General features: G+C 41.0%; 1 protein-coding gene across 1 annotated transcript in view; it reads right to left on the bottom strand.

Moving 5' to 3' along the window:
* Positions 1–7,903: 7,903 nt before the first annotated feature.
* The window catches only part of LETM1 (leucine zipper and EF-hand containing transmembrane protein 1), a 28,552-nt gene continuing 22,669 nt past the window's right edge, over positions 7,904–13,786 (bottom strand). Inside the window, exons 13-14 of the mRNA XM_066185302.1 lie at positions 13,195–13,333; positions 7,904–11,838 (exon numbers count right to left, since the gene is read on the bottom strand). Coding sequence (XP_066041399.1) covers positions 11,689–11,838; positions 13,195–13,333 — 289 coding nt within the window. The 3' untranslated portion in view covers positions 7,904–11,688. The remainder of the gene's footprint in view (positions 11,839–13,194; positions 13,334–13,786) is intronic.

The raw sequence follows: 13,786 nt of genomic DNA, 5'->3' as shown, positions 1-13,786 counted from the left end.
ACTGTGATCTGCAGTCATCCAATTGCCTTGTGATTCTCATGCCAAAGAAATCCTCACTAGGATCCAAACTCGCATTGGATTTAGACAGTTCAAGGGTTCAGTAATTTTTTTATAACCTTTAGGTATCACTGGGAAGCAAACAACCAAACAGTCCCTATGGCTGTGAGCCCTTTTCAGCAAACTACAGCTCTGAACTATTGAGGCAGCATTTAAATCTCTTCTGTAGGGCAGGTGAACCTGAGGCAAACAGTGTAAGTATCTACAGATCAAACAAAAACCCTGGAACCCACTGACTTTGGACAAAGGTTTGGCAAGTTCCAGCTTTTCTGCACAGCATTTTCTAAACTGAAGTTACCAGCTCTGTTAAATAAACAGAAAAATCTTCTTATAGTACACATCTAGAAAACAGAAAAAGTAGGACAGAAAATAAAAGTGGAGAATGAATTGCAGAACAACTCTTTTTTAAAACTTTCCCTCCATGTAGTGTAAATAGGGAACAGGTAATTTTTAACTTGTAAGATCAGTATGTACAAAAATCACATAAACATTTAAACTTAAAAGATTTCATGGTGATAGGAATGTCCTTGCTGTTGTCATCATAGCAACTGAACACACACTACTGCTTAACAGAAATTGGAGCGGGGGGGAGGGGGGGGAAGGAAATTTCCCACCAGAAAGTAATGAAAAGAAAGTTAATATAGAACTTCCAAAAAACAGTTTTTGGACTTCAGCCAGGAAGCTTTTTGCTTGGACCTGGTTAAAGCTTCCTAAGGGAAGCATTATTTTTTTGATGCTGAGGCTCAAGTCTCTATTTTTAGAGCACATCATAGTCGATGAGTTTAGCACTTTCACATTTGAACCAACAGTTTATTAATATTTTTTTTCAGGCCTTCTGTAACACCACATGGTAGTTTATTCACTTAATAATAATTCCGTAAATTGTCATGCCTGTCATTAAACGGGGTTTACCCCAAATAACATCTTGGATTTGGCAAGTGAGACTCAGCTATTCCACACTGTGCATTAAACGTGTGACCTTCTTGTTTCCTTTCAACCCTTCTTGTTCAGTGGAGTGTTCAGTGCTGTGATCAGTGATCAGAGAGGTCCCTGTGTGGGAGGGGAGGGGGAGTTGTGTGCAGAGGAGCTCAACAGGCTGGAGAAATGGCTAATGGGAACATCATGGAGTGCTACAAAGGTGAATGCAAAGCCCATCAGATGGGAGGAACAACCCCACGCACCAGCATGCGATGGTCATTGAGCAGCTGGGCAAAATCCCTGCAGAAATGGTCCTGGTGGAGGTGGCCATGAGGTGGCAGTGAGCTCTGGCAGCAAGGAAGGCCAACAGCTGCCTTAGGAGGGACGTTGCCCACAAGAGGGATGGCCCTTTCCCTCTGCTCAGCACTGGTAAGGCACACCTTCAGCGCTGAGACCAGTCCTGGGCTCCTCAAGATGTGAGAAGGGAAGGATTCAGGGGGACTACCTGGAGAAGGGAAGGGAAGGCTTTAGGGGGGTCCTGCTGCAATCTGCAACGAGAAGTTGTGGAGAAGATGGAGCCAAACTCTTCCTTGGGTTGCACAGAAATAGGACAAGAGGCAGCAGACATAAGCTGTAACATAGGACACATCCACCAGATTTTAGGACAAAATTATCACCCTGAAGCTGATATTTTCACACACACACACCCTGGACACAGGGTCCAGGAATTTGGGTTAATTGTCATCCCTAGAGACAAACAAATCATGACTGGACAAGGCAGGAGAAACCTGACCTAGATTTGGCCCTGCTCTGAGCAGATTATATGATCCCAGGGATCCCTTCCAGCCTGAATCATTCTGATTCTCTGGTTCACACCTCTTCACCAAGCTATGGTGTTTGTAACATACCCAAGTCACTTGAAGCATCGCTTCCAAGGCGCTGAATCACATCTGTGTAACCTACTCTAACCTGACCTATCATTTGATCCTGAAAGTGCCTCACAGCAAAGAAATGAGCATGGACTTTCCGTTTTTGCTAACTAAATGTTTATAGCACTGAGTATTACATTTGTGAGGCCCTCGAGATGAGATGAATCTGCCTTTGCACAGGAGAGCACACCAGCACCACTGCTTTCAAAATAATGGGAAAGTGCTGGGCTCTGTGGAGAGATGCAAACCCAGACGAACACTTCAATCCATCACAAATGGGATGGATATCTTCCTGAGAGTTTAGATGTCACTTCAAGACGTGGAGTCACATCGACTGCTTTGCAGTCAGGGCAGACAAAACACTGCCAGGTACAATTGAACACCTTGCTCTCAGTACTGAAGAGTTAAGAAGCAAATGCTATGCACCACCAGCACAGAGGGAAGGGCTCTGGGGAGGGCAGGACACAGGTCACTGATGACAGAGTCCGGAAACTTTTGGAAGAGCTGAGCAGCTCTGGGGTTACCCACAGTAATGCAGCCCTCAGCAGCCCCATAAAGAAAACATTGTCAGGGGCTTTTCCACCAGCCAGCTGAAGCCAAGTGAATAGAAACCAGGGTTAGACACATTCACTAGAGACAGTTTGGCTCTTTTTTATTTGATTTTCCAAGGGTGGGGAGTTAATTTATTTTTCTATTTTTAAAGACTTTTTCCCCTCCGCAAGAAAACCTCCACAAACCACAGCGTGATAGCAATAGCAATAAGTGAGCACAAGAGCTCACCAAAGGTCTGTGGTGGAGTCTCTTTGACTGTCAAATTTTAAACTGAGATTGGAGAACTTAGAACTGTTGCTGTGTTTTAAAGAGGGATTAATTCTGGGAAGTCCAGTGACTGATTATACCAGGTCATTTGACCAGATAGCAAAGATTTATTCTGGTTCACAGGAAAAGGTTGTCTTGTTGACAGAGAGATGAAACATGGGAAGAGGGAGTGTGGGGGCACCAAATATTGAGGCAGAAACAGCCACACATCCCCTTGAAAAAACAGAATCCTCAGGGGGAGGAACAAAACATTTGAGAGACAGGACCCGGCCATGTGCATTTACAGCCCGGAAAGCAAATCATGTGCTGGGCTGCATCAAAAGCAGCATGGTCAGCAGAGCAAGGGAGGTGGTTCTGCCCCTCTCCTCCACTCTGATGAGCCCCCACCTGCAGTGCCGTGTCCAGCTCCAGGGTCCTGGCCACAGGAAAGACCTGGATCTGTTGGAGTGGGTCCACAGAAAGCCATAGAGATGCTCCGAGGGCTGGAGAACCTCTCCTGAGGAGACAGACTAGAGAGCTGGGAGTGTTCAGCCTGGAAAAGAGGGCTCCAGGGAGACCTTGGAGCACCTTCCTGTACCCAAATTAATCTTATAAAAAAGATTGGGACAGACTGTTCAGCAGGGCCTGCAGTGATGAGAGAAGGTGTAATAATTTCAATTAAAAGAGAGTAGATTTCAATGAGACATAAAGTCGGTTTTTAGCACTTAGTGCTATAGTCTCATTGAGAAGGTGATTGGTTAAAGGTTGGGCTTGATGATCCTGCAAGTCTTTCCCTACATAAATTACTCTGATTCTGTGATACCAGGAGCATGGTGAGGCACTGGAACAGGTTATCCAGGATGCCCCATCCCTGGAAGCATTCAAGACCAGGCTGGATGGGGCAACCTGATTTAGTGACTGTGATCCTGCCCATGGTGGGGGGGGGGGGGGGGGGGGGTCGGAACGAGGGGATCTTCAAGGTCCCTTCCAACCAAACCATCCCGAGAGTGTGTGAAGCAGAGCCCGTGAGTGTTGCACAGGAGCCTGGGGATGAAGGTGACGCGGGATTCGGGCGGGATCCAGCTGGGATGCGATAGGCGGGATCAGACGGGTGGGATGCGGGCAGGATCCGGGCGGGATCTGGGGGGCATCAGACGCGATCCGGGTGGAAATCGGACGGGATCAGACGGGTGGGATGTGGCCGGGATCCGGGCTGGATCAGACGGGCGGGATCCGGGTGGGATCAGACAGGATCAGGGTAGGCATCGGGACAGGGATCACACGGGATCAGACGGGATCAGGGCAGGGATCGGGGCAGGGATCAGATGGGATCGGGGCAGGGATCAGACGGGATCCTGGCGGGATCAGACAGGCTCGGGGCAGGGATTCGGGCGGCACCGGGGCAGGGATCACACGGGATCCCACGGGATCCTGGCGGGACGCGCGGGGCGCTCCCGGCGGGCGGCGGGCGCCACCCAGCGGCGCGGCGCGGCGCGGCCCGGGCGGGCTCGGCGGGGCCGGTGTGCAGCGGGATCCCGGCGGGATGCTGGTCCCGGGGCTTGGACACGCAAATTTATCCTCCCTCTGCTTTCCTGGAAAACGCAAGAGTCGTGTCTGCTTCACCCTCCACCGCGGCATCGCGTATTCAAAGTAGAAATGAGGTTTCAAAGCCTTTCCCCCACTTTCTCAAGCGTCCAGGTTCCAGCAACAGCTTCAAGGAAGAGTATCACGGCTGGTGGTACTTATATATAAATACATCTATGATTTTCTGTTTCTCTACATCCTATATTTCTACTATATTTCTCTTGGTTGAGGGTGTGCTTATAGTCACAAAATTAAAACAAATTATTATTATTATAGCCTCCCACTCACTCCAAGGCAAATTACACAGAAGAGTGAACAACTGAAATGCTACTATCGGCTCTCCCTCTCTATTTCCAGTCACTGTTACAAATCTTCCTTGAGACTGGTTAGGTGAGATATTTTCCATGTCAGATTTCTCTTGAGCACAAAGCTACAATTTTTGTACCAAAAGGCACAAAAAAGGTAAAAATAAGGGGTTTTCTGTTTGTGCTTTCTCCCGTCATTTATTTGAAAATGTCTTTTGGGTTGACACCAGTCAATTCTTGAATTTGAAAGTCCAAAACCTAGATAACCAAAACGGTCACATTTTCAGAATACAAAGGTTTTTCTGGGGAAAAGATCCCAAGTGGCTTGGGTAAAATTCAAATTAAATCACACTGAGTCTTTTAAGGATGGCAGTGTTAGCTTAACCACAGGATTTGATGGTTGCAGAAAGTAGGTCTAAAAATAGGCAAGTGCATGCCTTCCTCTCCGTGTCACCCTTGATTTTGAAGACTCATCCTAGGAACATATTTTCCACTGAAATGTTGTGGCTTATACAGCTCCTGATGATAAGAGTATGCGGGATTCAAAGGGAAGGATAAAAGCTCTTTAAAAAGGATCCTGCTCTTGGGAGCACAGACTGCACAGGGCCCACAGAGGAGCTGCTGATTACTGGAATTTGCATAGACCAAGCAGTGAACACCATCCAGTGAGGAGGTGTTCACTGGAAACAGTATTTCAACTCCACTTCCACCAGGGCAAAGCAAGGTTCTGAGGAACTGACATGCAACAAGGACTCCATATATCTTTCCTAATTGATTCTGCATATTAAGTAAAGGCTAGAGAAAAGGGAAAGGTTGGAGGATGAGAAGGATGGAGAAGAAACACCTGTTGATTTGCTCACTACTTTGGGATTACATGGTGGAAGAAAACACTTTTACAATTCTAGAGTAGGCTGCTAAGGTCCCGAGGTTTTCTGCCCAACAGGTTATTACTCCCCATCTTAATTTAGTAAGACTAGTAAGACTTCTCTCACTTGTTTTTTGTTTGTTTTTGTTTCTTGTTTGTGGGGTGGTTTTGTTTTTATTTTTTGTTTGGGTTTGTTTTGGGGTTTTGGGGTGGGGTTTTTTGTAATTTTTTGTCGGTTTTGCTCATCTCCCAGTTGCCCCTCAGCTCCTTGCTGAAGTTCTCCTTACAACAGAGTCTGAAAATCTTGCTTAATCAAGGACCTGAAAATGCAGTTAGAAAATACTATGAATGAGCTTGGGATAGCTTTTGGGCTGGAGCTAAGAAAAAAGGAGGGACAGAGAATCCGCAGCCGCTCCTAACACGCACAGGAGAGCTGACATCTCAGATTGCTGGCTGCAGCATTCCCTGAGACATAAATCAGGCCATTCATGAAGGGGCTGCTCTGCCAATATACATAGAGAGAAACACTAGACGGAAAGCAGCAAATCTGCATTAGATCCATCTCTAGCATAGCAGAAATCCTTTACACCAGTTAGATGAGAGAAACTGATGTTTGCAAACCACAGAAGGTTTGGCAAGGGTAAAATTGTACATGCTGATGAGCCCCCAAAGAATTTTGACCTGTGAAGGATATTTAACTACTGAGAAAGATTTATATCCAATAATACACAAAAGTGGAAGTGAACACGGGGTATGGAAACATACTGCAAACATCCTCCTACTCACATCAGCATTGAGAAATAATTCAAGAAAATACCAAATATATAAGCAGTGAGAAAAGTGAGAATCTTTAACCAGAGAAACCCCTTGGTCACTGTCTGCATTTGCTATTTAAAAGCCTTATTGCTACAAAATGCTGTACTAGGTCCTTGCACAGACTCTGCTCTGGGGAACTTGTTGTCTACCCAGTCACTGTCAAGGAGGTTTTATGTTACAGTGGCATAAGAGCCAAGCAATGTATTATTGATAGACTGGGCATTAAGTGAACACAGATTTCTCAAGCCTCAGGTCGATGAAACAACCACAAGGCTATCAATCTCTCACCACCACTATGCAGATGTGTTCACCCTCTAAATGACATTTCACAAAAATAGTTTGCAGTAAAACTTCCATATTAATCCTTTTCAGACCGCAATGTCATGAAGTCAGAGGTTTTCCCAACCAGTTTTCTGCCCACCTGCAACACCCGCCTGATACAAAAGAAGATTCCATCCAGTGAAGTCACAGCAATAGACGTTCATTATCTGCTATTAGAGCAGACAGTTGCCATTTCCTCTGTGCATATTTGCAGACAATGCAAGAATCCACGTCTGTGATTGCATTGGGTCTGACTGAGCTAGAGTTCATTTCCCCATAGCAGCCCTCACAGCGCTTTGCTTTGCCCTGGGAGCTGGAAAGGTGTTGATAACACACCCGTTTTGGCTGCTGCTGAGCAGGGCTGGCACAGCATCAGTGCTGTCTCAACATTCCCCCCATCAACGGGCTGGGAGTGGGCAAGATCCTGGGAAGGGACACAATTTACCAAAGGTATATTCTAGACCATATGATGTCACCTCAATTATAAAGCCAAGAAAAGGAGGGAGGATGGACATTCATTATTTACAATGTTTGCCTTCCACAGCAACCTCCACACCTGCTGAAGCCCTGCTTCCCAGGAAGTGGCTGAACATCACTTGATGATGAGGAGTAGAGAATAAATCTTATTTTTTTTCCTCCTTGCTTGTGCATGCAAACTTTTGCTGTTGCCTTAGTAAACTGCCTTATCTCCATCTACAAGCTGTCCCCATTTTTTCCTAGATTTTAGCAGTTACAATTGTTATAAACATCTCATAAAGATTCATTAAATAGTGTAATAACCAATATATATCAGCAAAGAGAACAGTGGATCCAGAAGTCAGTCTGTTTCTTGGGAGTTCAGTAAATATGACGAAGGACATTTGCCAACGTCTACATTTAATTCACAAACTCAAACCCCAATTCCTCTGCTAGTCTGACTACTGCTGCACACCATTCCTATTCCCCCTAATTAAAGGGTCATTAAAGGAAATTCTTAATGCAAAAGCGTAAAAGGAACAAGTTCTGCCACTTTTAAAGCTTTTTATTTGGTATTCGGTTTTAAGCAGAAGGAAAAATTTGCAACCCAACCTTATTTACTATTATTTTAAAAGCACATCAAGGCAGAAGGTTGTCTTTAGCCACCTGTTGAAACACTCTACACTAGAGAGCAGATTCAACATCTGCATGTTCCCAAATCCTGTTTTAAAGCAGACAGGAGATTACTTTCATGGACACAACTCATCAGCATCCAGCCCTGTGCCTGGCATCTCATCTGAAGAGCAATAAATTAACACTAAATAATCAAAACCAACAGAAAAATAATGGAGAGATTAGGTTTCAAAATGATACTTTTATTGTAACTAAACAAAGGACACAAGCTCCAATTAACATAAAAATTTTATAGTGAGTTATGGCAAACACAGGACCAGTATGCTCAGAGCACAGACAAATGATTTTCAACTTAAATTTGTAACACAAGCTGAAATTGATCAGCTGAAAAGCAAAACTTGGAATACATATGAAGAACAGAACATGGGATTATTCTTTTAATTAAGTATACCCAATTATTTGATAGTAACAATTTAAAAGTATTTAAATACATGCTGAAGTAGCTAAAGTTAAAATTATTAGCAAGGTATGCAGATATAAAGTTACAAGAAGTATTCTGGAGTTGTATAAAAGATTAACTTTCCCCCCTCCCCTGGACAAAAACTATGTAAGGTACTATCCTGGCAAGAGATTATTCTCTACCTGCATGCAGTCCTGCTGACAAACCCCAACTGAACCAGCTTTCTGGAACTTAACCTGCAGGCAGATTGATTCTCACAGCATGCAGTCAGTGATGAAAATCTCTGTGAAAACAATCTTTTGGGCCAAGATGAAACAGAAACAAGTTTTTCAATAAAATAAGTCCTATAACACGCTTGTTTTGAAGAGGGAAATCACATCCTACTCTACTTCTCTTCCCTGTTGCTAAATGGATTTTTAAAAAAGCTTTTAGTGTGTTTTACATTTTCCCCCTGAATAGTTTATAGTCAAAATCTTATTTGAATCTGCAACAACCCCATCAATGGTCTTACCAATCATCTAAGTCTGAGCTCAGAGGCTTTGCCTGTGTAAGTCACAAAGTCATCAAAATCTCACATATCCTTTAAATTATTTAAAGAAATATTTACATCTCCTGATTAAATATTCACTCAGGAATAAGTTCTGACCAGTTAATGTACATTTGGAAGTCATCCTTTCTCTGAAAGTACCACAGCTTCTGGTTTTTTGGTCAACACCCAAGGCAACCAAGCACATTACCTGGAGCTATTCTACTCTGCTCCAGTTGCCTGTATCACCGGGACAGAGCTGCTTGGGAGGTTCAAAGTTGTGTAAAAGTGGATCACCAAGAGCTTCCTAATCTTCTAAAGCTTGCAGAACATGTGTTGTTCAAGTCCAGGTGTCATGGGTTTGCCTGCTTTCAACAGAAGGAAGGTATTCCCCATGAAAGTCCTTTCCATGGTTGGTGTGCATGTCTTGTGACCGCTTTAGGTCACAGCAGAAGGCTGGTATTTGTGATGGGCATTTAAATCAATTTCATGTAATCTGTAAAGATTTCAGACTATACAAAATTTCATGCAAGTCCAAATGTATCACAATTACTTTAATCAGAATATTCTTCATAAAATAAAAAAAAAAATCAGCTATTTTTGGCTCCCTTCTTATTTAATCCACAGAAAATTTAAGTGAACAGTAAACACAGAACAGCAGCGAAGTGTTTTAAACTCCCAAATACTGCATTCAGCCAATTTACCTTCAGGACAGTTAAAGCTCTGTGAAACTTCAATCAATAAATATTTGAAAACAGCTTTTTCTGCTACTTCCCTGGTTTAAATTTCCATGCATTCAAGTGAATACAATTCTTAGGTTTTTGATATTCCATGAAAGGTAGCAGGCAATTTTAGACTATCTTTACCACGTTTCAGGAATGTCAAGTAATATACATTGTTTTATAATTGAAAATATGCCACTGTAACATTTTAGCATACTTCAAAGCCCATAAATTCTAGCTGTAAATTATAAAATGGAAAATTAGTTTCTAGACTGTATTTTTGTGAGACCAGTTTTATTCTTGAATTTTCGTCTAACACAAGCGTTGGCCTAAAAAAGGAAGCACCTAGTGAAGTCGGATCTTGAAAAATCTACAAAGTGACTTCCATGCTGAAATCTCCAAGGTAATCTCAATTTATGAGGAAGAGAACAGTCCCCTTGTTTTGGGATACCTGAACCATAAAGACTGTACTGATTTGAAATTTCAGCTTCACCACAGCAATTTCACACTTCAGATACAATTACAGTAATTCTCAGGAGGATCTTGCTGTAAGCAGCTTTCTTTGCAAACTGTACAGAATACAAACTCTATAGTTGAACTAGACACTGACTTTTTCTAGAACTGTACATCTCACTGTACATATTGCTTTGGAAACAACTAAATACAATGGTCCAGATCATGCAAGCCATGAGACTGTCAAAACTTCTTTTGTTCCACTAACTTCAAATAAGTTTGTACAAATAATTTAGCCAATCTAGATAAATACTGCACATGGAATTACACTGAAATATGCTTGGGAGATGATATTTTCTACAAAAATATGCTACTATGACTAAAAGCATTAAGTACTAACTGCCCACCTCAATATCACCATGTACAGTGCCATTGTCAGATGTGCTCTCCATAATGTACACAAAATCAAGAATGGTCATTGTACATTTTATAATACTGGGTGCAAAATAAAAACAGAATTAAAAACCCCAAACCACAACCCTGCTGGTTCAAGCCATACTACATGTATTTCATAATAGATTTTTAAGAGAAGTGTAAAATTTAGGCTACCATGAATTATGGAACATCCCAGAGTTAGTATTTTAGTTTTAAAAACTTTAAATTTTACTACTAAGAAGAAATATTAATGAGAAAACCTTGACCTAGTGCCAGTATGTAGTCACACATTTAAAGACAGTGACTGTAAGCAATTACAAAACCAATAATGTCATCAAAGCACTGGCAATAGCAGAAATGACTTGTTGACTGCACAGTAAGCAAAGCCATGAGATGAACATATTTATGTACTCTGACTATACTTGGTTAATGACTTTATACCTGAGATGAAAATTGAGAGGTAAGAGAACTAGTTATGGTATAAAGAATTATCAGATGAAAAACAAGCACACAAAGAGAGCTACATTTTTAAAAATATATGCAAAAAGATCACAACTGACATTTTCTCCTTTTGATTATTTTCATTCTGCTATTCAGACAAACACTTGAACTCACTTTACCATGTGACAGATTGTGTTCTGAAACTATTTTAAAGGCTCCTGTGATTCCAATGCTTTAATAATTCATGGAATTTTGAGTAGAAGCAACATACTCTACTCTCTAGTCCTATGAAATTTAAGGCACCCATATGTAGCACACTTCATGCCAAGTTTCCATTCTAGGGAAAAATAAATCTGATTTTCCCCTTCAACAGAAAATAATAATAACCATGAATTCATAAAAGTGATCAGAAAGCCACATTCTCTGTCAGTGAGGCAACAGCTTAGTGATATTTAGCTTAAAAACCCTAAATCTATAGAGCTACTACTGAAGCCACAGAATCTTCACTACCAGATTAGAAAATGTGTAATATGGTGATGGAACAGAAAGTTTGTATTAAATTCTGAAAAAGCTAAAAGTTAGAAGCAGAGCAAGGTTGGGCCCCATGTAACAATGGAAGAAAATAATTGGGAAACATTTCTTCATGATAGATACACTTAATTTATACAGCAAACTTCCAAGTTTAATGGATCACTGTACCACAACAATGAGTGCAAATACATGTTTTTGTGGGCAGGAGCACTGCTAAAGAAGCATATTCTGTTTTCATCAGTATGGAATGACACTAAATCACTTCTTTGATGAACGGAAATTTCATTCCATATGTCAGAAAACGTATCTACGATTTATTACCAGAATCAGCCCAAAACACCTCCCATAATCACAAAGCTCAAGTAATATGTAGCCATTAGACACAGAAAGATATACAAGATTTTGGTTACAACTGCGATTAGCTTCAGATTCTGAAGCTTAATTCTTTGCTTCTGCAGCTTCCTTATCATGTTTTTCCTTTGCTTTCTCTTTTTCCTCCAGTTTTTCTTCTTTTTGAAGCAGTGACATAATCTCAGCAACCTGGCTGGTGCCAATATCAATATCTTCCTTGTCAATCAACTCTACAACCTACAAGAACATAAAATGAAATTGAGAGTGCATTTAGTTTTTACATGATGGAGGCATTTTCCTATAAATTTTGTTAAGACAAAAAAAGTATTCAGTTCTCATGTCCAAGAAAAGCAGCATTTTTTTTCTTACATGGAAGACAAATTCAAACCAAAACCAGTACTTCAAACACGTGCAGAATATTAAAAAAACAGCTAAAATGTACACTAAAAGACCTAGAACTTTTGACTTTTGTGTGTGCAGCAAACAAAGACATTTTAAAGCATTTGTAAAACAGACCCATTTATTTTATCTGTTTCAATGGAAAGCTGAGATTCAGTATCTTTTGAAGAAGTTTTTAAGACAGTAATTTATAGGCTTAATTTTATTTAAGAAGACCTACTGTACAAGACAGGCACAAATTTAGAAAAACTGAAAAGTAGCGGGGCTGGGCCTTTCAGAAAGCAAATGAAAAAAATAATCCAGTAAATGATTCCAAATTCCTTTAAATAGCTTTTTGTACAAATGTATTCTTGGCATATCTCCTCAAGTTCCTAGAATTATTCTGCAATATATGCAGAATTTACAAGCACATTTTATCTGCGTTGCTAAATGTGCAACGGCTGTTTAGAGCAACAGGGAAGATAATCACCACTGGGGCAGTAGAGAGGAAAAATATGCTTCAAAAGGCTGATACTGTATTTTCTAGCTGGCCATAGTTTAAATGCTATTTCTGTAAGGAGTAGCAGAATGACTTGTGGGAAACTAAGTTTCAGGACAAATCTAAATTTACCAAATAAAAAAGAAACAAGAAAATGAAGGTGAAAGGCAGAGAAAACCTGAGAATGTTCAGCAAAATGAGACAACAGGACAAATCAGGTAACAAACACAACTCATTTACAGTGGACTTAAAGGACAACTGGTGGTCTGTTGTCTTTCAAGCACAGGAAGTACAGATCTCAATGAAACATCTGAAGCATACAAGTAGGCAAGAGAAGCCACTATTTTGTATTGATATGAAATGTGTCTGTGGATGTTATGTCGAGATTTTCACCAACAGTGGTAGCTCTACTCCCTCCCATTTGTAAGTAATAACAAAATTACCATATTTTACAGAACTTGACAGAGACATACAGGAAAACCTACAGCTTTTAAGGTAATGTGGCAATGGACATGGATTTCTCCCTTCCTAAACCAGCCTTATAGATTCTCAAGATGCTGTTACATAGGATCTATTTACAATAGATACAAAAAAACCTCACTGGCATCAAGTAAAGACTCTTGCAAAAGACTGCACTATGAAATTATGCCCAAACAGGTCCAATGTTTGAAGGATGGTTAGCCTTACTTTTTTCTTTAAGGAGTCCATAAGCTTACCTTAACAACATTGTCTATATCAACTTGGCCATCCTTGTTTTCATCTAGTGCCTCTGCAATCCTCGTTAGCTTCTCCTCTGGAATTTTCTGAATTTGTTTCATTGCATTAATTAGCTCAGCAATGCTGATGAGATTCTTCCTGAAGAGAAAGCACAAACTCTACATGACAAGCAGTTACTCCAAAAGAATAAGCTTGACAAAAGGCAGTACTGGAAGCTACTACACTGCAGGATGCTTGTAAAATTATTAATTAATTATTTATAATCCTGAACAGAATGCAAAAAAAGCAAAAAAGGAGTTACTGATCAGCAAGCAGATTTTTATCTTACCATCAAATGTCATGCTTTTAGTTTCCCTATGTTTTATTGAACAAATACAAGTACCCAGAAGCATTTGAAATGAAGTTTTCTGCGCTTCCCAGACTGTGTATCTAATGCCCTTTGTCCCCTCACTCCCCATTTACCAAAGATATAGTGCTATGTTTCTGGCATTCTTTTATATTTAGAGGCCGGCTGACAGAAAATCAATGAGTCAGAGGAAAACAAAAGCTGAGAACTAATCACTTGAGCAGTTGAGCTGTTTTGTTAAATCA

Source organism: Chamaea fasciata, unplaced genomic scaffold, assembly GCF_029207755.1.
Source record: "Chamaea fasciata isolate MVZ Bird 193981 ecotype frontalis unplaced genomic scaffold, bChaFas1.0.hap1 SCAF_6, whole genome shotgun sequence".
Taxonomy (NCBI): domain Eukaryota; kingdom Metazoa; phylum Chordata; class Aves; order Passeriformes; family Sylviidae; genus Chamaea; species Chamaea fasciata.
Note: the sequence above shows the minus strand (reverse complement) of the source record. Positions and strands in the feature narration are given on the sequence as shown.